Source organism: Pelodiscus sinensis, chromosome 4, assembly GCF_052426305.1.
Source record: "Pelodiscus sinensis isolate ZL-2025 chromosome 4, ASM5242630v1, whole genome shotgun sequence".
Lineage (NCBI taxonomy): Eukaryota > Metazoa > Chordata > Testudines > Trionychidae > Pelodiscus > Pelodiscus sinensis.
This window is the reverse complement of record NC_143055.1, coordinates 70,417,245-70,441,545: the sequence shown is the minus strand read 5'-3', so window position 1 is coordinate 70,441,545 and position 24,301 is coordinate 70,417,245. Positions and strand designations below refer to the sequence as shown.

Genomic DNA, 24,301 nt, shown 5'->3' with positions numbered 1-24,301 from the left:
GAAGGCACATGCCATGTCCTGGCAGTACTACTGCAGAAAACTCTTCACTCAGGTAGTGACACACTATAGCTGAAGTACATATGTGTAACTATTCCAAGAATTGTCAGGGTTATGTTTTTTCAGCTCCCCCCGCCCCCATCAGCAGAGAGTTCAAGTAAGAATCCAAGAGAGTTCACAAACGTACAACTGAATCAACATCTTGAATGAGTCCAGTTGTCTAAATGAGTCACAGATGAGGAGGACTCTCTTAATAATGAGTTAGTATCAAGCAAAGAACCTGAATCTTGAATAGTACACAGTCTAAAAGAGGAACCAATGAAGGTCACACACTATTAGCGCCAGAAATACTTGGCATCTTTTTCTATGTAAGACTAGATAGCACAGTCTCCTTGCAGCACTAAAACTTCAAATGGCCCAATCATGTATGCAGAAAATGGAGATATTATGAAGGACTGGAATTTATTCCATGTCCTTATGCGGACAGATGGACGTGCATGTACTCTCCTCCCCCAACTAATTTCTAACAGATTTCAGAGTCCTGCATAGAAATAAATTTCTACCTGTGGATCCAGGTATCTGCAGATAGAGGTTGGTATCTGCTGACCTGCAGAGCTCTATTCCCAGGAAAGTCTGTAGACAACGGAGAGGAATGTGGAGCCACAACCCCTGGGAGCCAGCACCCTTTGCCAGCAGCTCCTCCTGGTGGTACAGCTGTATGACCCCAGATAAAAGCAATGGCTTGGTTTCTGAAAAGGTCAAGCTAGCTTAAGTGTGCCAGTGTACTGAGATAGGAGAAGCATGGTCAGCATTTCTGAAAGCTTTTTGTGAAAAGGAAGAGTAACCTGTGCAGAGTGGACAGGAGGACCTGCAGAGAACATGGTTTAGCTACCACTGCAACTCACTGAAGGAGAAGCAATATTAATTTGTAACAATCCCTGTTTTTAAGCAAAATCATTTAGTTTTGAAAACTTCAGTATTATTTTCCTTCTTTATCTCCCTCATTTCTGCTTTGATCTGTATGTGCTACAAAGCTAAATAACCAACTTTACCTTTAGGTACACATATGCGATTAGCTACAAAAAGAAGGTTCAGAGTATTAATAGAAAATATTCAATGTGAGAAATGTGATACATTTCCTTAACTATTTGCTGTAAGAATTAACTTCCCCCCCACAATAGCTTTTGTGCATTTTTGGTAGTATTTAATACAAGTCATGAATGTAATAATGAATTAAAAACGGTTTTAGAATTATTAATATCAGAAACTATTACACATTAGTTTATCCAGGTGAAAGAATACAATAGTGAAATAACATGCAATTCCAGTAACGTGTTAAGAACATTACCTTCCTGATAGGCTCCATCTGCCATAACTAAATGAAGAATTTTTGCATAGAGATGTTTATATTCATTTCCCAGAATACTCTGAACTATTGTTGAACAAATATCAATATTCTCATCTTCATCTTCATGCATCTCCTATGATAGAAGACAATGTAGATGGTCCAATGTTAAATTAACATAAGGTGAAACAATTCACCAATTTAGAAAAAGAACTGTGGATTAACACAAAACATTAATATTTTAGGCCACATACAGTAATGTTTTCTGTATGAACATTAGTATGCTTAACAGAATACACAGTTAAAAGAATATACTTAAATTCTAGTGATACAACAATATGCAGTAATGAGCAAGTCAAGGTAGATTTTTTGCTTAGAGAACTCCACAAACCTTTATTTTATCATAAACTTCGATGAATTTATCAAAACCTATTTCTTGCTCCAGATTACATCTCAATTCTTCCAAATGGCTGAAGACACTGTCATAGGCTTCACATTCACTGGTAATGTCTCCATCACTGTTGTCTAGGAAAAGAAAATACAACTGAAGAAACAATTCAAAATGTTTTATTCCACTTCAGTTCCCAATATACTTCTTCCATGTACCTTAATTTTTGAAGTCCAGGCAAACCTCTGAACAAAATTGAAGGCAGGAATATGCCAAATGGTATCACACATACACAATGGCACTAAGACACTAATTAAAGCAGTAACAGACCCGTTTGTCCTTTGGCAATCAAAAGAAATTAAATAAAGAAGGTGTGTGATTGTGGATCAGTGGAATCAATACTTTCAGGGTGTCCCTGGTGCTGGAAACATGAGCTGTCTTTTTCATATACTGGTGAACCCTGACTTATGACTCCCCGCCTTTACAACACCTTTTTTCATGTGAGATAACTCCTAAAACTCCCCAATTTACATCCGCAGCTCGCATTTACAACGGAGTAAGATGCAGACTCTACCAGTCATCCCAAAGCAGGACATGCACAAGGTTAGTCAGACTTGCCAGTCTGCAGCTGCTGCTTGAACTGCGTGCAGCTCCACCACATCGGTCTTCACCTTTTCGTTATTTTTGTGTACAGGCAGTCCCCGGGTTACATGGATCCGACTTACATCAGATCCCTACTTACAAACGGGGTGAGGCAACCCCGCACTAGCTGCTTCCCCCCAGCAAACCAGGGAGACGCCAAGCTAGCGCCCTCCCCCCCCCAGCAGACCAGGGAGACGCAGAGCGGCTTCTCTCAGCAGACACCTCAGCTTGAGAATAAAGGACTGAGGGAAGTGAGGTGTGGGAGAATAAAACTGAGCTCTGGAGAAATGTTTGGCTAGAGTTTCCCCTACAATATGTACCAGTTCCGACTTGCATACAAATTCAACTTAAGAACAAACCTATAGTCCCTATCTTGTACGTAACCCGGGGACTGCCTGTATTATTTGAACTATTTCGTTTAATTTTCCTCCATTTCTGTAGCCACTATTGGTATTTTTAGGGTATGAAATGGGTTTCCAGGAACGGAACTGCCATTTATAACATTGCGCCTATGGGAAATAAGGGTTTGACTTACGACGGCTTGACTTACGATGGTTCTCCAGGAACCAATTAGGTTGGAAGTGCGGGGGTTGTCTGTATTCCACTCTGTAAATTACTCAGAAGTAACGATTCACATACTTGAATAAAACAGCTGTACTAAAACATACATCTGACTTCATATTGGTACTGAAACAATTGCTCAGTAAACTTCTCTGTAACCACTCCACACCACAAGTCTCAAAAGATGCATCTAAAACACCATAGCAGGTTGCAAAAGTCTACAAACCTTCATCTGATATTTAAATATAAAGATTTGAATATAAAGAATGACCTTTTTGGTTTCTTTCTGTGCAAAGATACACCCTTCTCCAACCACAACAAATCTAGGTGAGTTCTGGGAAGATCCATTTGTAATTGAGTTATCTCCCAAGTTCTCACTTCACATACTGATGTGGTAGCAAAACTAGCTCACATCTGTCCCAGTATCTAAAGAAGTAAAACAGCTAAATTTTGTACATAGTGAAGTCATGTTTTTAATACATGAAACGTAATAACATAAGAAAGTGCATACTAGGTCAGACCAAAGATCCATCTAGGCCAGTATCCAGTCCGCCAACAGTGGCCATGCCAGATGCCCCAGAGGGAGTGAACAGAACAGGAAATCTTCAAGCAATCCTTCTCCCGTCACCCATTCCCAGCCTCTGACAGAGGCTAGGGACACCATTCTGGCTAATAGCCATTGATGGATCTAACCTCCATTCATTTATCTAGTTCCTTTTTGAACCCTGTTCAAGTCCTGGTCTTCACAACATCCTCTGGCAAGGAATTCCACAGGCCGACCATACACTGTGTGAAGAAAAGCTTCCTTTTGTTTGCTTTAAAGCTGCTATCTATTAATTTGATTTGGTGACCCCTAGTTCTTATGTTATGGGAACAAGTAAATAACTTTCACTTATTCACTTTTTCCACACTAGTCATGATTTTATAGACCTCTATCATATCCTCTCCCAGTCTCCTCTTTTCTAAGCTGAGAAGTCCCAGTCTTTTTAATCTCTCTTCATATGGGACCTGTTTCAAACCCCTAATAATTTTTGTTGCCCTTCTCTGAACCTTTTCCAATGCCAATATATCATTTTTGAGATGAGGTGGCCACATCTGTATGTAGTATTCACAATGTGGGTGTTCTATGGTTTTATATAGAAGCAATAAGATGTTCTCTGGCTTATTCTCTATCCCTTTTAAAATTATTCCTAACATTTGGTTTACTTTTTTGACTGCCGCTGCCCATTGAGTGCATGTTTTCAGAGAACTATCCACAATGACGTTAAGATCTCTCTCTTGAGTAGTTGTAGCTAAATTAGTCCCCATCATATTGTAAGTATAGTTGGGATTATTTTTTTTCAAATGTGCATTACTTTACATTTACTAACATTAAATTTCATTTGCCATTTTGTTGCCCAATCACTTAGTTCAGTGAGATCTTTTTGAAGCTCTTCACAGTCTGCTTTGGTCTTAACTATCTTGGACAGTTTAGTATCATCTGCAAAATTTGCCACCTCACAGTTTACCCCTTTCCCAGATCATTTATAAATAGGTTAAATAGGATTGGTCCCAGTATGCACCCTTGGGGGACACCAATAGTTACCTTTCTCCACTTTGAAAACTTACCATTTTTCCTACCCTTTGTTTTCCAGTTATCAACCCATGTTAGTGGGTCATGGTCAACACATGTGGGAGCTTAGGGTTAACCACAACTAGCTAACATTTTTTCAAGTATTATTTGCATGATCTACTCAAGTTACAAATGAAAAATACGATTTATTTTTTGAAAGGAGATATGGCCTAAGAGAGTTAATGAAAGAGAGACCAGCTATTAAGGTGTGAAGCTCACTTATACTTATTAAGAAATTGCTTTAAATTAAATTAAGGACACCATGATAATTCCTCCTCTAAGGAAAACCACATGCTATCAGGTCAGAAAACAACAAGACAAGAGACCTTTAAACAAGGGCAGGAAATAGGAACAGGGAATGTATCTGTATTACTCTGCAGACATTAAGCAGCGTTTTTATATTCAGTGGAACCTCAGAGTTACGAACATATCAAGAATTTAGTTGTTAGTAATGAAGTTGTTAGTAATTCTGAAATGCTAGTAAGTGAACAAAATGTTATAGTTATTTTCAAAAGTTTATAACTGAACATTGACTTAATTCAGTTTTGAAACTTTACCATACAGGAGAAAAATGCAGCTTTCAACCTCATTAAGTTTAAATGAAACAAGCACAAGAACAGTTTCCTTACCTTGTACATTTTTTTAAACTTTTCCTTTTTTAGTAGTTTAACACAACATGGTACTGTATTTGCTTTTCCCCCCTCTGCTGCTACCTGATTATAGACTTTTAGTTCCAAATGAGGTGTATTGTTAACCAGTCAGTTCTACTTTAACGGCTTAATAAAATGCACCCATCTGCTGATTTAGTCAGGACATATACAATCTTTATAATTAAGGGATGATTTTCAAAAGTGCATGCCTAACTGTTATTTGTAAGTCTCTTCCTAAAGCAACACACATGCATGCAACCCTGAGGTTTACTCTGACAACAGCTTAGAGATTTGTACATGATCTTTGAGAGAAGATGCGCGTCTATATTTTAGTGTGTAGAGACTACATAACTCTTACTGTGCATTTTTTAAATTGCCAGTATAAACCAAAACTACTACTATAACGCTTACATTAACAAATTTTGCAAAGTAGGAAGCATTATCTAGTAATTAAAACCTAGAAACCTCAGCTTTGAGTCCCAAATTTCAGATCTAAAAAACTATTTATTAAAAATTAAAGCTAAGATTCTCATGAAATAATGCCTAGTTCTTAAAATCATGTTAAGAAAACACAAACAGCGAGACTTGTGATAAAAATGAGAGTGAGCAACACTTTTAATTAACTGTAAAATGGGGATACAGGCAGTCCCCGGGTTACATACAAGATAGGGACTGTAGGTTTGTTCTTTAGTTGAATCTGTATGTAAGTCGGAACTGGCGTCCAGATTCAGCCGCTGCTGAAACTGACCGCCAGTTCTGACTTACATACAGATTCAACTTAAGAACCCCAAGTGTCCCCAAGTCAGCTGCTGCTGAAACTGATCAGCGGCTGATTCCAGGAAGCCTGGGGCAGAGCAACTCTGCCTTGGGCTTCCTGTAGTCAGCGCTGGTCAGTTTCAGCAGCGGCTGACTTGGGGACGCCTGGGGCAGAGCAGCTGGGGTGCTGCCGGGTTGGTCCAGTAGTGCCCAGAGCAGTGTTGCGGGACCAACTGGCAGCGCCCCAGCTGCTCTGCCCCAGGGTCCACAACAAAAGCCTGGTCTGCTGGGGGGGAAGGGGGGAGGCACACTAGCTGTGCCCCCCCCCTCCCCAGCAGACCAGAGACACAGGGAGCAAAGCCTCAGCAGCAGCGGCGGGGTGCCGTGCCGCTGAGGCTTTGCCAGAGCAAAGCCTCAGAAGTGAGGCACCCCACCGCTGCTGCGGCTTTGCTCCCGGTGCCCCTGGTCTGCTGGAGACGGTCCCCAGCAGACCAGGGGCACCCGGAGCAGCTTTTCTTGCCCCCGAGGTCGAGGTGGCGGGACCGCTGCGCTCTGGACGGTCCCGCTGCCTGCGAGCTCCGGGGCGAGAAAGCCCCGTTCGTAAGTGTGGATCTGACATAAGTTGGATCCGCGTAACTCGGGGACTGCCTGTATCTATAGGAATAAGTGCAAACCAGAAGAGGTGAAGCACGTTTAATTTCTATATAAGGTTATCTATACAACCTCCTGGCTTTTAGGCTTATATAACTATACTATATTCCCACACATTGTAGAGCTCATTAAAATCCCTTCATTTATCTTGACCTCTTTCTAAATTTTCATATTTGACTTTTTAAAGCAGTACTGAAGTACTCTGCCTTTAACTAGAATTTTAGAACCTAAGTATGAGATTAAGAATTTAGCACAACATCACATCTTAAAAGCAGCAAGGTAATGGGATTTTCTAAACTCAGTTACATCTTATTTTCAGTTCCATTGGATTGATAGATATTTCTAGTATTAGCACAGGTGAAACACCACACATTCCTTATATACTAAAGCCTAATGCAGCTTCTCATTTACGCCCGTCACACCAGTTTGTATTCCCTTTTCACATGTGACAGGATCATGCACTGGAGATATATAAAGAGTATGTGCAGTAGTGCATAGTCTTGGACCTTTCCTGGAGGTAACAGATAACGAAGCCATTTCATATCCATTTGTCACCACTGTCATCTCAAGACTTCTACACTGATTATATGGTGCTATGAATCTAAATAAAAGATCTAATTATATAACTTGATTCTACCAAGTTTTTGCAATAAAATGAAGCTTCATTCTGTATAATGCCTTTTATAAAGCTTGTATGCTAAAACTCTTTATAGAACCGTTACCAAATTCTGTACTTATACCACTAACACACGGGGGGCAATACAAAAAAATGGCAGGTTACTGCTACTACGTTTACCTGCACCTCTTCAGGTATTGGGCAATCACAGCTACTGATGGGTGCAGATGGCCAATTGTGGCCAATGGGAGCGGCAGGAGGTTAATCCCTGGCAGGCCCCCATCTCTATATTTACCTGCACTTCTGGGACACTGCTTTCCACCGCTTGCATTGGCTGTGAATGGCTATCCGCAGCCAATGAGAGCTGTGACTGTCTGATATCTGAAGAGGTGCAGTTAAATATAGAGATGGGGGCCTGCCAGGGATCAACCCTGCAGTCAAGATCTGACCCGCAGGCTGGAATTTGCTCACCCCTGCACTAACATCAGTAAGAGAAATTACAAGTAACCCAAGTTTATACCTGACTGCCATTCTTCATTAAGTGCACTTTCACTGCTGGGGTTGTTGTCATCTTCATCATCCAACTGTGTACCATTTGTCATGCGTGCTGCAGTATCTGCCTTTAGTGTACACAACTCCTCTTCACTGAATTCCTCATTAGGCTGCTCCCTAAGTAACTGTTCCATCGAGGCCTGAAGCTCTTGCAGGTCTGTATCTGCCTCACCAAACATACTGGGATAAGAGAAATATACACAAATAATATATACAGATGATACCAAACACAAAGTTCTCAACATTCATCTCAACCTGAACCAAAAATTTTAGGTATATTCATGGAAAGAGGATGGTACTTCCCCTCATATTAGGGAGAAGAGTTACTCCAAACCTCATATTGTGTCAGTTGAGCTGTGACACTGGCAAATGATATGTTACGATTTTTTCTTAAAGAAAACACCTTGCATTCCCTTGGAAAGATGGCCTCTCTCTCCTTTACAGCTTGAATACAATGATTGACGAGAGCCTTCCCTTAGCTTGCCTTAGAGAGACCATTGGCTGGAAGCAGTCACAGCAGAATTCCCATTCTGCGGCACCTCAGAGGAAAATCTTACCGATGTAGCATTGCTCGGTTTTTACTTGCTCCATTTGGCCAAATCCATCACAATCAAGTGTGTGATGGAAGAAAGAAAAGAGTCCAGCATTAGTTTTATCTGATGAATAAAGTTCCACTAAGCAAAAGAAGAGTGGGAAAAAAACAGTTTCATTCACTGCTGCTCCAAAATAATGCAGGATCACTGTACCATTACTTGGTTTGTTATGCTGGAGTGAGACACTGAGTTTAGGATGGAAGGTAAATAAACAAGATGTAAAGCCCTATGGACAAATCTAAATTGACTGATGCTTAGAAATAGGAGGGTTAACTGGCTATGTTTTCCTGAGGAAGATGCCAGGATTCAGAGTTACACTTATCCGAAATGAATCTTGACTGTAATAGTACAATTTAATTTGTGAAACATGATTAGTCATGGTAGTAAAAACCTGAAAAGCAGCAACAGTGTCCCATCTGTTTTCTATACCTATATAATACAATACAAAACACCCCAATAATATAATAATATATTTTAACTGTAGAATAGATAAAATATTTAAATTTAGCAACAGCTCATGACAGTAACTTATTGGGCCATTTTAAACGGTATGAGACTTAGAATATTTCTCCACAAGTCTTCATCCTCTGGTGGCATTTTATGCTTTGCCATGGACTCCTCTGTCCATATTGAAATTTCACTAAAATAATTTGACACTTTTTTTTTTGAAGACCATCTTCTCCACAGGTAAAAGGCCAGCATAATGGGGGCAATGGGTACATGCTGGGGAAACCAGTTAGGAAGGTAGCACGGCTATGTTTTTTATTCTATTACTACTAGGGCCGTCAAGCGATTAAAAAATTTAATCGCGATTAATTGTGTGCCCTTCCCCTTTGAAATGCTGTGTGAGTCAGTGCTGCATGGAGCCTGGGATCAGCAAGAGTCCCCAGCTGACCCCGGGCTCTATGCAGCACTGCCCCTTTGAAGAGCCGCGGCTGCCTCTCTAAAATACTACCTCTGGCCTTTTGAAGATGCAGCTGCCATGGAGCCCAGGGTCAGCTGGGCACTGCCCAGCTGATCCTAGGCCTTGCACAGCAGCGGAACCCAGCGTCAGCCAGGGGCTCCCCGCTTATCCTGGGCTACCTGGGGCAGCGGAACCAGGGATTCTGGGGAAATGCCGTGCAGATCCTGGGTTCCACTGCCACGCAGAGCCCAGGATCAGCTGGGAAGTCCCCAGCTGACGCTGGGCTCCAGGGTTGCCCCTTTAAAATGCCGCCTCTGCGTGTTTCAAAGGGGCAGTGGAGCCTGGGATCAGCTGGGGACTGAATGAACTTCAGGAGAATTCCAGACAGTAGTTGCTGACAGTGCATTTCAATGAGTTTAGAGATTAATAGACTCAAGATAGAGTGGTAACTGAAGAGGCAAAAGGTGTTAATGGTAGGGTTTCAATTTTTATTTAACATGGAGAGGACTTACACTTTTATTGTCTTAGCAGTAATATAGGTATGTTAGTCCCAGGCTGAGTGAGGTTATCTTTCTCTAGATGTAATTTTTTTCCCCAAAGGACAAAAGAGCCACATCATCATATTAGGGGCAAAGAGCCAGGTCTAACACGCTGCAGGCTCAGCCCGCATGCCAGGAGGGAGAATGCCAGGACTGGCCTGGCCTAGGCCCACTGAGGGAGAGGCAGACAGGGGCTGCCACACCTCGGCCTGGACCTCTCTGGCAGCTGGGGGGAGAGCCAGGACTGTCTACCCCCGGAGAGAGGGAGGTTAGTGAATGTAACAAGCAAGGGACAAATTTTTGCTTGAGTTTTCCAGGTACAAAAAACTCTTCCTTGGGTCTGGGAAAAGTATTCAGCTGTGACACACTGGGTACAAGATTGAACAGATACTTTAGAATAAGTAGTTAGCAAAACTCTAAAGGGATCATTGAAGGACTTCACCCTAAATAGTCTTTCAGAATACGTTCTAAATATTTATGCTACACTGACCTGTTACACCTTTTATATAAGTGGGCCATTCTGAGTACTTTTTCTGGATCAGAGCGATAGCTCTGTGTAGCTGGAAAATTTGGCTTTGTCTAGACTTCAAAAATTAAAGCACAGCCACATTTCTAGGTCTCCCAGTGCTGTCTATAAATCACCTCCGTGAGAGGAGTAGCTAACAGCATTGGGAGCCCATTTACACTGGGGATTTATAGTGAATATGTTGGACTGGAGAAGGTTCACACACCAAGAGACAGAAAGTTGCAGCAAAATAAAGTGGCAGTGTAGATTTACTACTTGCCTCTTTCACCAATAGAAGTTGGACCAATAAATGAAAAAAATTGACGTAAAGGTGGTTGACATTAACAGGGATTATCTAGTATCTTTCAGTTAACGGACAAGGTCCTTACAATCTCTCTATTTTTTGCAATAGTTGGTAAATATTTTATGCTTACATGTCTTCAGAATCAGAATGCCCTTCTTTGACACGCTCATCTTCCATATCTTCTATTTCAAGACTGTCTTGATGTTGTACATCTGCTACAATGGGAACATCATCTAGCATTTTGTACAACTTGGAAAGATCTGGGAGTGAACATGTTCTCAACATCTAAAAAGATTATACAGACATTCAGATTAGTATAGTCCAAAAAAAGAGCAAATGAAAATATAAATAACTATATTGATGTCCTGTTTAAAATATTATCAAGAACTCCATACAGTTAGTAAACGAATATGGGAACATATGAGACTGCCTGTTTTGCTTTTTCACTAAAATGGAAAGATGTTCCTTTTACATTGAGTGTTAAGCAGGCCTAAAAATCTCACCACTCATATAAAACTGATTTATATTCTTTTTACATACAACTCTGTAACAAATTATATTGGATAAATAATATATCCACCAATAAGGTTAAATACAGGTATTTTCTAAAAAAGTCATTATCAGCTCACTATCAGCTTAAACCCATCTGTACAAAAACTGCTCGATCTAGTTACTAAAACCACCTTGGGTAATTATAATTGAATTTTTTATAAGGACTATTTTTGCAATATGTATAGCGTATGTCTAAGCTGAGAGACGTAAAAAGCAAATGAAAGTAAGTCAATTCAATTAATCTATTTTCCAAGTTGAAAAGTTGCAAGCAGTGGTGTGTTGTCAAAGCTGCTGTCATTTCGAGTCAGGTTTATTTACAGCAGTGGTGCACAGCCTGTAAGCCGAGGACTGCATACAGCCCATAGGGGTTCTGCGCTTTGCCCACAAAACATTGTTAATGATTTGTTTACAGTTGCTGATAGCACACAACATTGTGTGCTCCCTCTGCATCCAATCAAAGCGCTGCTATGGTTCAACTAGAACACCCTGCAAATTCTAAGTACATAAGCACAGTTGGCAAAATTACCCTATCCCAAGAGGCCGTCTTCGTTATCACAATCTTGTGACTCACTGAGATGAAGGAGGGCCACTCATGCAGCCCACTCACTAGATTAGGTTGCTTCTCTCTGGTTTATAGGTTCCCATCCACAGCAGTATTTTGGAATGTTAGTGGTAAACAACAAACATTATTATTTGTTTAAAAACACTGATTGTCACAACTTTTTTTAAACTAGAACAAAATAACTGTTTGCTCTGTGCTCAACCAGGAAGGCTATAGCTCTGATAATTAGGTTTCTATAAATCATACTGAATTACACACATTCTTGGTGCAACGAAAACACTAAGGCTCAATCTACACTATGAAGCTAACCAGAGAAGTTGTATTCTGAACACACAGCCTTGCAATGTATCAAACACAATTTTGACTTCTCCTGGCAAAACCTTGAACTTTCTCTGGTCAAGTTAAACCAGTTCTCCAAATGACACTAGTACTATTGTCAGCATAATGCCAGTGTGAATGTCAAAGCTGACGTACAAGCAGTACTCTAGCAACAAGCCCACAAGTCAAGTGCTTCCACAGCAGAGACCACTCTGATTGAAGAAGTCTGCTGCACTACAGTCATAATGACCAGTCCAGAAGCATGCCCATACCCCAAATAATTTAAAATTCCCACCATGTTTCGGAAACAATCTTTTTTGTTATCCCATCTTTGCAAGTATGTAAGTATGGCTCCAGGTAAATTACAGCTGAACAGCTCAACAGTTTATAGTCAGAGTAAAAAAAAAACCTAGAGCACGCAGGGGAGCTGCCTGCCATCCACACTGCTGCCTCTGACACAGAGGCAGCACTGCAGGGTGGCAGCAGCTCTTGTCCATAGCAGGCCTGGGCTCGCCACAGAGAGGGGCCTCTCCATGGGATGCCGAAGCAGCCTCTTTTTGTGGGAAGAACTGCAGATAGGGCTGCTGCTGCCTCTGATTTAGAAGCAACAGTGCGGGATAGCAGGGGGAACTGGGTGGCAGGTAGGAGCTGGTCTGTGCGGGGAGCTGGTTTTTAAGATACAGTGGCAACAGCACAAGATGGTAGGGGCTCTCTGGGAGCGGAGCCAGAAGAGCAATGGCTGCTCGCCCCACCCCCAGGGAGCATTGTGTAACTGCTATTCATTATGGGATTCTGCTAAGAAATTTGGCACTTACACAATTATTGAAGTACAGTGAACCCTCGTTTATCGCGGTAGATAGGTTCCAAACCCGACCGCGATAGCTGAAAATCCGCGAAGTAGGGACACCATATTTACGTATTTATTTAACATGTATATTCAGACTTTTAAAACCCTCCCTTTACGTAGTACTGTTAACAAACCACCCTTTAATGTACAGAACACTTAATGCATGTACTACAGTACCCTAAACTAAAACAGGCATAGTAGCAGGAGGAACTGGCTCTTTTTTGCGAGGCTGGAAGAACATTGTGATCGGAAGTTGCTGCCGCTGCTTCTTTTTTCGCTCGAAGAGCATCCTGTAGGGAGTCATGTCTTCATCGATTTTGTTGCAGAATTGCAGAGAACGAACCATATCCTCGTCCCACTCTTGCGACAATTCTTTCAACTCCTTCGCAAGGTTGCAGAGCTTGGCAAGCCGTTCTAATGTTAAGCCCGTTTCTTCGACAATTTCTTGGGTCTCTTCCTGTGTTTCACTGTCTTCGTCACTGGCCGATTTCGTCAGGTCTTCGAGGTCTGCGTCAGTTAGCGGCTGGGAATGGCAGTCCAACAACTCGTCGACGTCTTCAGTCGTCATGTCGCCAAACCCGTCACCTCCAATTATCGCAGCCAACTGCACAGATTTCCGTACTGCAGAGTGTTGAATCTCAGCAGGTGTAAATCCCTCGTCATCGTAAACAATCTGGGGCCACAACTTCTTCCAGCTCGCATTAACAGTAGCAGATTTCATTTCTTTCAGTGCCTTCTGGATGTTCTGCATGCACGTGGCTATTGTGTACTGCCGCCAGTACGCCTTCAAATTGAATGTTTCATCCTCATCATCTTGGGCAGCATCCACACACGCAACGAGATCCGCCAAGGTATTCTTCGTGTAGAGGGCCTTGAACGCCCTGATAACCCCCTGGTCCATTGGTTGAATTAATGACGTTGTGTTGGGTGGCAGGAACTCAACCTGAATGCCCTCATGCGACAGATCAGTTGCGTGTCCACCAGCGTTATCCATAAGGAGAAGGATCTTAAATGGCAAGCCCTTCTCTAAGAGATATTTACTGACTTGCGGGATAAAACACTGGTGGAACCAGTCGGAGGTCAGCATCTTCGTAATCCATGCTTTTGGATTATGCATCCAGTACACGGGAAGGAGATTCTTATTTTTATTTCTCAAAGCGCGAGGGTTTTTCGATTTGTAAATAAGCCCCGGCTTTAGCAAAAATCCAGCAGCATTGCCACACATCACGAGGGTAACATGATCTTTGAATGCTTTAAAGCCAGAGGCTTTGGCATCTTCTTTGAACAGGAAAGTTCGCGACGGCATTCTCTTCCAAAACAAGCCGGTCTCATCCATATTAAACACTTGTTCGGGCTTGTATCCACCTTCAGTGATAATATTCTTAAATGTCTCATTCGCGTAAGTTTCAGCAGCGGTAGTGTCAGCGGAAGCAGCCTCGCCATGCAGGGAAACGCTTTTCAGGCCGAAGCGTTTCTGAAACTTCGCGAACCATCCTTTGCTGGCGGAAAAACGTTGTTTCTGAGGCTGGGAATCAGTGGATGTCCCTGCTTGAGGTTCATCTAGTACAGGGGTCTCCAAACTTTTCAGCCCAAGGGCCGCATTAACTATCAAACAGCAGTTCGGGGGCCGACTACACACTTGAGGTCCAAATAAAAAACAATCAAAACATGGATGTTGTTTTTAATTATGTATTTAATATTATTTTATTCAGTTATTATTTAATAACACATTCATACACTACACATGAACACCTGTATAAGTGTGAATGGTGAAATTGTTTCCTGGATGCCAAAATAGCAGACATTTCTGGCTTTAGATTTGTTGTCCCTAACATCAACAGTGACCTGAGATTATCATCGGACAAGTTTGTTCTCAAATTGTTCTTCACGTATTTCATTCTTGAAAATGTTTGTTCACACAGGTATGTTGTTGCAAAGATTGAAAGGTACCTTGATGCAAAACTTTTGACATTAGGAAAGTCTTCCTTGGGCAAAAACTGGTAAAAACCCACCAGTCCTATTTTGAACTTGTCCCTAAGGAGGTCATTTGCTTGCAACTCAATGACTTCCAGCTGCAGTTCATCTGGGCAACTGGCCACATCTGCTTCAAATGGGTTTTGAAACAATCTCACTTCTTCTGCCTTTGAATCCAAAAAGGTCTCCACGGGCCGGATGAGAGGGCCTCGCGGGCCGCATCCGGCCCCCGGGCCGTAGTTTGGAGACCCCTGATCTAGTACATCATCTTCGTCTTCTTCAGCATGGTCGCCATCGTCGTCTTGAGGTTCCTTTGCCGCAAAATTCTCATACAAACTCAAAGCCTTGGTTCGGATGGTGTTCGTATCCAAGGCTATGTTCTTCTTCCGGCAGTCGGCAATCCAGATTGCTAAAGCACCTTCCATACGGACGATCGTTTTATTACGAGCAGTAACAACTCGCTTCGCTGACCTGCTAAAGGTGATGGCAGCCGTCTTTCTAATGTTCGCCTCGTCCTTCTTAATGTAGCGAACGGTGGATTCGTTCACTCCAAAATGGCGGGCTGCAGCCGTGTAACTTCTGCCTTCTTTCAACATATCGAGAAGTGTCACCTTCTCAGCAATCGTCATCATTTTTCGGTGGCGTTTAGGCTCACTACCAGCCTTAGCAGAAGCAGAACGCTTGGGAGCCATTGCAGGGGTTAAACAGAAAGTTCAACAAAAAGTTCAACTTCAAACAGTCACGCACAGCACAGGTTAAAGTTACACAGTAACGTAGCAGCATCTACCCGGCGAGAGAGCGGCAAACAAAGTGGCCGCGAGAAGATGCTACTGGTCGGAGACAAGCAACAAACAATATTATTGGATGCAGTACTACGTATACATACAAAAGATTCATGGAAAAGATGCACATCCATTACATTTGTAGTAGTAGCCATCAGCAGCCTTACACCATTCAAATATGACAAAGTCAGACTGCATCTGATTTGTGTTTCATGTTCGATTTAATTTTACTACGTATACTGAATTATCGTATGATCACATTCTCTTTTCGTGTTTTATTTCTTTCTGTACTGAATTATATGTCATATGTAATGCAATGAACCATCAGTAAGAGCAGATATTACTAATTATTAATGGAATTAACGAAATATTTGGGGTCTTCATATATCGCGGCTATTTTTGAAATTTCCGGAAAATCCGCGATATATTTCTTTTATAATATATACATACGTAATGAAAAAAGTCCGCGAAGTCGTGAATCCGCGATGGTCGAACCGCGAAGTAGCAAGGGCTCACTGTAGCTGCTTTCTAACATCCCTAGTACATGTTGATATTACAATGAAGCTAGGTACAACACAGATAGGTTTCAATACTGAGCAAGTGGGAAGAAGTTGCAGCAGACTTACCTGGAGACAGAAAAGTGCGACAAAAAGTCTGCTAGCAAGAACTGCTGCTATTATGTAGCGCTCAATGCCATTCTAAGGAAAGATTCCTATTACTGACAACAGACAATCACGAACTGCAGGGGTAGACACCCTTGAAACACAGAATAAAAAGGAGCTCCCTGAGGAGCAGGACATGGATGATACATGGTGGATGTGGACAATATGCAGAATCTCTGACACCCAGTCAGTGAACTATCTGTGAGGAAGAGGATTCAGAAAGGCAGCATTTATTGCTACCATGTATGCGGATTTAACAAAAAAACACAAAACCAACCAATGAATTACTTTATTGAGGGCACGCAACATTTCTTCACCCCCTCAAAATGGTGGCCAACTAGTTGCAGGCAGAGGAATTATATTTTAAAAGTAAACAGTTTATTTTAAGGGTGTGAACTGGCAGTATTAGGCAAAACAATAGACTAAAACCAGAAAGAAACAGCCAAAAAGCATTCCCAAATAAACACTTTTGCAAATACAGTAAAACCTGCACTATCCAGAATGTAAGCATCCAGAAAACTGTAGAAACTGACAAATTTCTGATGCCAGGAAAAGCAAAACAAAAAAACAAACAAAAGGAAACCGGCCCTTTAAGTGCGGGGCCCACACCTCAGACAAGTCAGCAGCGTATACCTGGGGGAGAGGCGAACAGCAGCCAGAAGCAAGCAACAAGCATCTCAGCTCCCCCCGCAGCTCCTGGCATCCCCAGCAGGTCGCCCCTGCCATATCTGCCTCCCAGCTTCCAACCCCCCTTATCAGGCTGCATCCTGCCCCCTCGCAGCTCGTGGTCCCCTCTAGCAGGCCACATCCTGGCCTCCGCACAGCTCTCGTGCCCCCCCCATGGGCCCCGCACAGCTTCTGCCCCCCCCCCAGATAACCAGAATTTTTAGGTTACCGGCATGCCCTAATCCCTGAGCGTGCCAGATAATACAGGTTGTACTGTAGCTAGATCTTGAAATACATTCTTTTACAGTCACTGTAACCAAATAAAATTCAACTCACTACAAACATGGAAACAAATCCAGCAGTCGTAAGCTACACAAATCAAAATCTGAGCATTAAAAAGTACAGGGTCAGCAACCTTTCAGAGATAGAGTGCCAAGATTTGACTTATTCACCTCTACGTATGGGTCCACTGCCAGTGATACTTTTTAAAAACAATCATAGTCCCACTTACAGCAGCTTCGTTAATGAACAAAGATGAAGACCTTAGCTTTTAGTGCAGAAGTTGGCAACCGTTCTAGCAGCAAACCTAGATTTAACTTACTCACAGATCTGTGTGCTGGGAGAGAAGAGAGGGGAGGAAAGGCATGGGAAAGCTGGGTATTGTGACCATATTTTCTGAACCAGTTGCAGTTAGGGAGAATAATTTAATTTAAATTATGAAACAGATTAAGTGTTTTAACTCTCTCATGTTAGTTTATCAAACTTCATTTTAAGTAAAGGGGTTGTCATTGTTTTCTAAATGATCTGTATTTTCTTGTGCTTGCTCTCAAGTAAACAGCAAAAGGATTTTAGAATCCTATATTCAGATTGTACATGTATGTGATACATACTAAATCTATGGTGTGGCCCTAATGAGTTAACCTATGAATCCTGATTGCCTGAAAGGGTAGAGTTCTGTTAAGGGGCCTAAACTATGGGGAAGTCTGAGGAGAAAGCACTGGGTCAAGGGAATAGGTAGTTGGATGGTGAATCCTCAGCTCCCAAGAGAGAGATGGGCGAAGGAACTGTTGTTGAGACTGTCGACATCACCAGGATGGAACCTCAAGAAAAGGAGATCTAGGAATTGTAACAGGGCAGTCACAGGAAACAAGGAGTCAGAAAGCCAAAGAAGGAAGCCTGGCTAGATTAACCTGAGAAGCAGGCTAACTAATGAAAAGTTAGACTTCTAAGGAGGTAATCTGGAGAGAGCTCAGCTTGGTGTCCCTATTCCCAGACACTTCTTCCGAAGACAGATCATGGAGGGCTTTGGAAGGGAGATATTCGTCAGAGAAGGTGACGGATTCCCCAGATCATACAAGTAACTCAGCCATAAGGCTTGGTACTGAGACGTGACATCAGACACAGACTAGTCATGGCACACTACAGATGTATATTTGTAAAATAAACATCTCAAGATAGACTTACACAAAGTAAGATGAATGGTTTGTGTGTCAAACTATTTTTAATGCTTCCAGTTCCATATTAGATTATATTTATTTTTACTAGGAAGTAAAATCCCAGTTCACTAGTTAACCAGGTAGATGTTAGGTTGACCTAATGTTTAACTGGTTACCCGACTAAAACCAGGTATCCAAGCTGGGGACTGCTCCAGCCTGGCTGCTGCCAGCTCTCAGCCCCTGCACTCAGGCTAGCGCTGGCTCTGCCACTCTCAGCTCCTAGGCACCAGTGGAGCAGTGTGGTAGGCCCGAGCTTCCCACAGACAGAGGCTGCTCTGAATACCAGAGCAGCACCTACCTACTGGGCACCCATGCTCCCTGTGCACAGAGGATACCAGGCACCTGGTCCTGCTGGGGACAGGGGTTTCTCCAGACAAGAGCCCACAGCAGGTGGGGAGCTGCTCGAGCGCCTGTCAGTTAGTTAACCAAAACCAGTAAGCATTACCCATTTAGGGTGATGCCTACTGGTTAACCTTTCACATCCCTAGTTTTTACTGTAATAAAAACAATAATTTATTCTCACTAACTCAAAGGCTCATCCTGATACATGGTATTATGTTATTCAGACATACGAATATTGTTTTTTGAAGTGATGATATGTAATAATTACCACATGCTTGATCGTTTCTCTAGGTTTCCAGTAACTGGAGAGAAAAGGCTACAACTTTTTAACTACAAGTCTAAAAGAGACAAGGTGTGAATACTAAATGGTAGCAGCAAATGTTCCAGCTAAAAACCATCATCAAATACCTGTCTGCCAGCTTTCTGCCAGAGGAGGACCAGGTCATCGCAGGGTGCTAGAGAGAAAGCTGCACCGGAGTGTATTACTAGGGACAATATCTAGAGACAGTTCACATTCTAGAATCGTGGTGCCCAACCAGTTCTGAAGCAGTAGCCACAATAGCAAACTAGCCACACGCAACTGGCAAAATAGCCACATGTGGCTAATGTGTTGGGCACCACGGTTCTAGAACATTAAAACATACGGGGATTCAGCATTGGATCCTCTCACCATTCTGGAAGGAGAGCTTACCTAGAACTCTGTCCTATATTGTTAACAATTTGAGGTTTATGTACCTTCCCTTGTTGGAACTGACAGTTTTATTCTTTTTATATTTGTATTTTAGGTTTAGTAATGTAGTAATGTAAGACAATATATATAATCAAGGCTTGCCAAGCCGCGGTGAGCCCCACTCACCAGCCGCGCTGTCCGGCGTTCTGCGCATGCGCAAATCACTGTTGAGCCCTATATATAATCATATTTAATATTGTAGTAAGTCAAATCCTTTTGTTAAGTATATATCTCCTATATTTCCTTGTTCTAAAGTTTAGTAAGTAAAGAGACAGGATCTCATATTGTGTCTATGTTAATGAGATTAGAAATACTGAAGGCCCAGGCCTTCGATGTGAATTGTTTTGATTTTGATTTTGCTTAATATAAAACAGTACTGTTTATTTTGAAGGATTTTGTGAAAGATTGTTTGTATGAATGAGATACGTTGTGAAGGTCATCATTAGAGCTAGATGATCAAGAGAGAAGGGGGAGAATGCGGGGTGAAGACAAACTGTGAAAGACAGACTGCGAGAAGAAACATATCGGCATCAGAAAAACCATCAGTGCGTACTCATGGTCAAGAATTGATCAGACTGGCAGAATTAATGGCTCTAAAGGTGAAGGGCGGGCACCCCTAAAAACAAATGATTAACAATCCAGGACAAGATGAGCCTTCAAGGAGATATTTGGAAACGACTGACATCAACAAGACAACATTCCGGTCACAGGCTAGCAGAGCGGAATCCATTGATTTCAACGGAGCAAAGAATTATAAAAGCAGGGTGCTTTGGTATGGAACTTTGGGTTTGTCTTTCCACCAACACCAGAGGAGCATTGGCTCGATCGACCGACAGAGGCCCTGCTCTCCCTCAGTGTTCAATCTAGCTGGCCATAGACTGATACAGAATCTAGACTGGTAACTATAACATTGTCTGGCAAGACTCTGCGTGCGTGCGTGTGTGATTGAAAAGCATATGCAACTGTTGTATTCTCAATAAATGCGGTGTACTGCCTTTTCCCCGTGTGCTTTGTTTAAGCAGATAACACCCCGACTATTCAATGTCATGTCAGTACAACATCCATAGTGATCCACCAATGCTTGCAAAGCCATGGAAAAATAACCTTTTCTTTTTCTGTACACAAAAAGAAGAGGATGGGTGGGAGGATGAGGCACAGATTCAAGGAATTAATCTATTATTAATCTACTATTTCCTGCATTTTGCCCAGAGTCACAATCTCATGGAGCAGGACACACTTACATGGCCTAACACACCTGGGTGACAACCACTCCCATCTGAGGTTTTCCATCACCGCAGTGATTTCTCACTGACTAGTAACAGTACAAGAATGCGAACTTCCAGAGTGTGATCGTCACTTACTTCTCCACTCTCAGAGTCTCTCTCAATTTTGGTGTATCTGCACTGCAGGACTGGGATGAATGTGATGTACAACTTCACGAACCTGACCTTCCATATCCAAAATCTCTGCAGTTACTACTGGTCAACCCCAGTTTGCACCATGATTTGATTTCATCACTCAGTGCTCATTTTACAGGGCCACTATCACTGCTTGACCATGTGCAGCTGGGAAATACAGGCAGTCCCCGGGTTACGTACAAGATAGGGACTGTAGGTTTGTTCTTAAGTTGAATCTGTATGTAAGTTGGAACTGGCGTCCAGATTCAAAGCCGCTGCTGAAACTGACCGCCAGTCCTGACTTACATACAGAATCAACTTAAGAACTCCAAGCGTCCCCAAGTCAGCTGCTGCTGAAACTGATCAGCAGCTGATTCCAGGAAGCCCGGGGCAGAGCAATTCTACCTCGGGCTTCCTGTAGTCAGCGCTGGTCAGTTTCAGCAGCGGCTAAATCAGGACGCCTCGGGCAGAGCAGATGGGGTGCTGCTGGGTTGGTCCAGTAGCGCCGAGGAGCGGCGCTGCAGGACCAACCGGCAGCGCCCCAGCTGCTCTGCCACAGGCGTCCGGAGAAAAGCCTAGTCTGCTGGGGGGCAGGGGAGGGCGTACTAGCTGCGCCCCCCCCCCCACCCCAGCAGACCAGGAAGATGTGGGCAGAGGACCGAGACGCACCGCAGTCCCGCCACCTGGGTCCTCCACGGCTTTGCTCCCCGTCTCCCTGGTCTGCTGGAGACCAGCAGACCAGGGAGACGGGGAGCAAAGCCGCTGAGGACGCCGGCAGCGGGACAGCCGCGGGGTGTCTGGGCTGTCCCGCTGCTGGCTTTCCCCACGGCTTTGCAAAGCCTCGGGGAAGCCGACAGCGGAGCAGCCCAGACGGACTGGGCTGCCTCGCTCCCCGAGCGCCTCCGCGGCCTTGCAAAGCCTCGGGGAAGCCGGCAGCGGAGCAGCCCAGACGCACTGGGCTGCCTCGCTGCCCGAGCCCCTCCGCGGCCTTGCAAAGCCTGGGGAAGTGGGCAGCTGGGCAATGCAGACGGACTGGCCTGCTCCGCTGCCGGCTTCCCCGAGGCTTTGCAAAGCCGTGGGGAAAGCCAGCAGCGGGACAGCCCAGACGCCCCACGGCTGTCCCGCTGCCGACGTCCTCAGCGGCTTTGCTCCCCATCCGCAGACCAGGGAGACGCGAAGCAGCTTTTCTCGCCCAGAGTACACGGGCGGCGGGACCGCAAGGTCCCGCCGCCCGTGTATTCCGGGGCAGCCCCGTTCGTAACTGCGGATCCAACGTAAGTCGGATCCGCGTAAGTCGGGGACTGCATGTAATTCAGATTGTTTCTCCCTAAATCAGAACTCTGGTCCAGCAACATGTGTGATCCAGCAAGACCTCAAATGTTCCTGCACCAGAGAGCTGGTGGTGGGTTGGGAGGCCAGTGGTAGGGGACCTCCCTTGGTCCAGCAAATACCCTCATTTGGAACTGGTCACATGGTCGAGGGTGCTGGACCAGAAAGGTCCAATCTGGACCTGCAACAGCTTGCCAGTTTCACTGTTTGTATCATCTACTCCTTAGCCATCTCAATATCGCAGCTACACAGCCAGCTGCTATGGTAGTAGTTGTTGTTCTGCAATTATAAAAGAGCTCCAATGATCTGTTCAGCTTCTCAGAAAGTGATATAGTTGAGAGATCGAAAATCCAGTATGAAAAAACAGATTATGAACAGGATGGAATGGGATGCTTAACTCCCACAGTGTTACCTACCAGCCCTGTGCTCTTGGGGAGCCAGGGAGTGACATTCATGGAAAACCATCCCCCGATTCCCCTAGGCCTCTGCTAAAATCAGACAAAGCAAGGAAAAGACCAGGGAAGACACATATATATATAAAAACAACTTTCATTGTTAAGCTGGTTGCTTCTCTCTCTTTCTTTCTCTCACTCTTCCTCAAGGGGTGTTGTTTTGGCTTCCCCATTCGCTCTGCAACAACGCTTCTTGTACCCAAGCTACAGATCCCTGTAGTGCCCAAAATCCTGTGGGGTTTGCTCATCGTGCGGTTTACCAGTGAATGATTGTGGTGTGAAAGTGGGGATTAGGGAGTGCTGAACCTGGGGGCATATAAGTGTAACTCCCCTTTTTCCTCCCCGGGTTACTGGGGAGCAGTTCACACTCCTAGGTGTGCCTGGGCGCCTGGTGTTTTAACCCAAAAGAGATCCTGAGTACTCCAGTGGTGATGGTGTTTAGCTGGGGAAAGCCCTATCCACCCCCTTACTGCAGTCCCTTGCTGGCAATGAATGTAAAATGGCGGTGCCTCCACCTGGCTGGCCTTGTACACACACTGGTGCCTTGAGAGCCTCCAGGAATATACTCATTCCAACATAAAGCTGGATCTAATTGCAGAACAACTACTAATCATATACATCTAATAGAATACTTTAAAATAAACCATCTTTACATAACTAAACAGGGATTAACAGATTAGCAAGAAATAGCATTAACAAAACACATAACAATAACTGAAGCTTATATAGCTAGACAACAGTGACCCCACCGCAGAGTGTGCACTCCCTTAGACTCAGTCCCAGACACTTGCTTGCATGGGCGCGCTGATGTTGCAGCTGTAGTGAGGATTTGGTCCAGGCTAAACAGCAGCTCTGTCCCAGGCAGCACTCTTCCAGCAAGGCCCAAACTTACTGCCTCATGCTGTGCCTATAAGAAGCAGCCTGCTAACTCCCAGTTCCAACAGGCATGTAGTAGCTGCACTTCAACAGCCCCTGCACTGGGTCAATGTCCTTGGCAGCAGCCTGGCTCCCCCTTTGGTTCCAAACTGCAAGGCAGAGTCCCAGACTGCTAGGCCTCTTTCTTCAAGCACATGGGGAGAGCCTCTTCTCTCTCACAAGAGTCCCTCCTACCTCTTTTGTTCCAAGGGCTCATGGGAATTGTAGTCTGGATTGCAGCACAGGGTCTTTTTAGAATAAAACAGAGGTCCCTTTAGTAAGGGGACTACATAAGGATGGCAGCTTAAAGTGTTGTTTAATCCATGAGTCCAAAGGCTCATGAGGGTGCAGTGTGGCATTGCTGTTAACCCAGCCGGCGGAGTCCAGGGACATATGAAGGGTCAGCTCATGAGTTCTGATTACTCAGTCCTTTCAGGCATGCTTTGGTAGTTGGTGTGAGTGTCGGTGTGTGTCACTAACGTGAGAAGAACCCCATCCTAAGGAACCTAGTTCCTGCAGGAGAGCTCCAGTGGGAGGGGGAATTGGCAGCAGGAAGAGAATTCAGCTCCATATGAGAGCACAAGTAGCACACTGATAACCTTCTCCAGTCCCTTAAGTGTAACCCTAATAAATGAGCATATCCCATAGTATTGGGCAAATCT

At 43.8% G+C, this 24,301-nt stretch overlaps 1 protein-coding gene across 9 annotated transcripts in view; it reads right to left on the bottom strand.

Annotated features, from left to right (window-relative positions):
• Positions 1 to 24,301, bottom strand: part of NEK1 (NIMA related kinase 1) — a 150,242-nt gene that overhangs the window by 6,954 nt on the left and 118,987 nt on the right. For all 9 annotated transcript variants that reach the window (XM_025185930.3, XM_075931131.2, XM_006111681.5 and 6 more), the window contains 4 exons: positions 10,746 to 10,900; positions 7,739 to 7,950; positions 1,734 to 1,867; positions 1,346 to 1,478 (listed from right to left, as the gene is read on the bottom strand). In XM_025185930.3, coding sequence (XP_025041715.3) covers positions 1,346 to 1,478; positions 1,734 to 1,867; positions 7,739 to 7,950; positions 10,746 to 10,900 — 634 coding nt within the window. The remainder of the gene's footprint in view (positions 1 to 1,345; positions 1,479 to 1,733; positions 1,868 to 7,738; positions 7,951 to 10,745; positions 10,901 to 24,301) is intronic.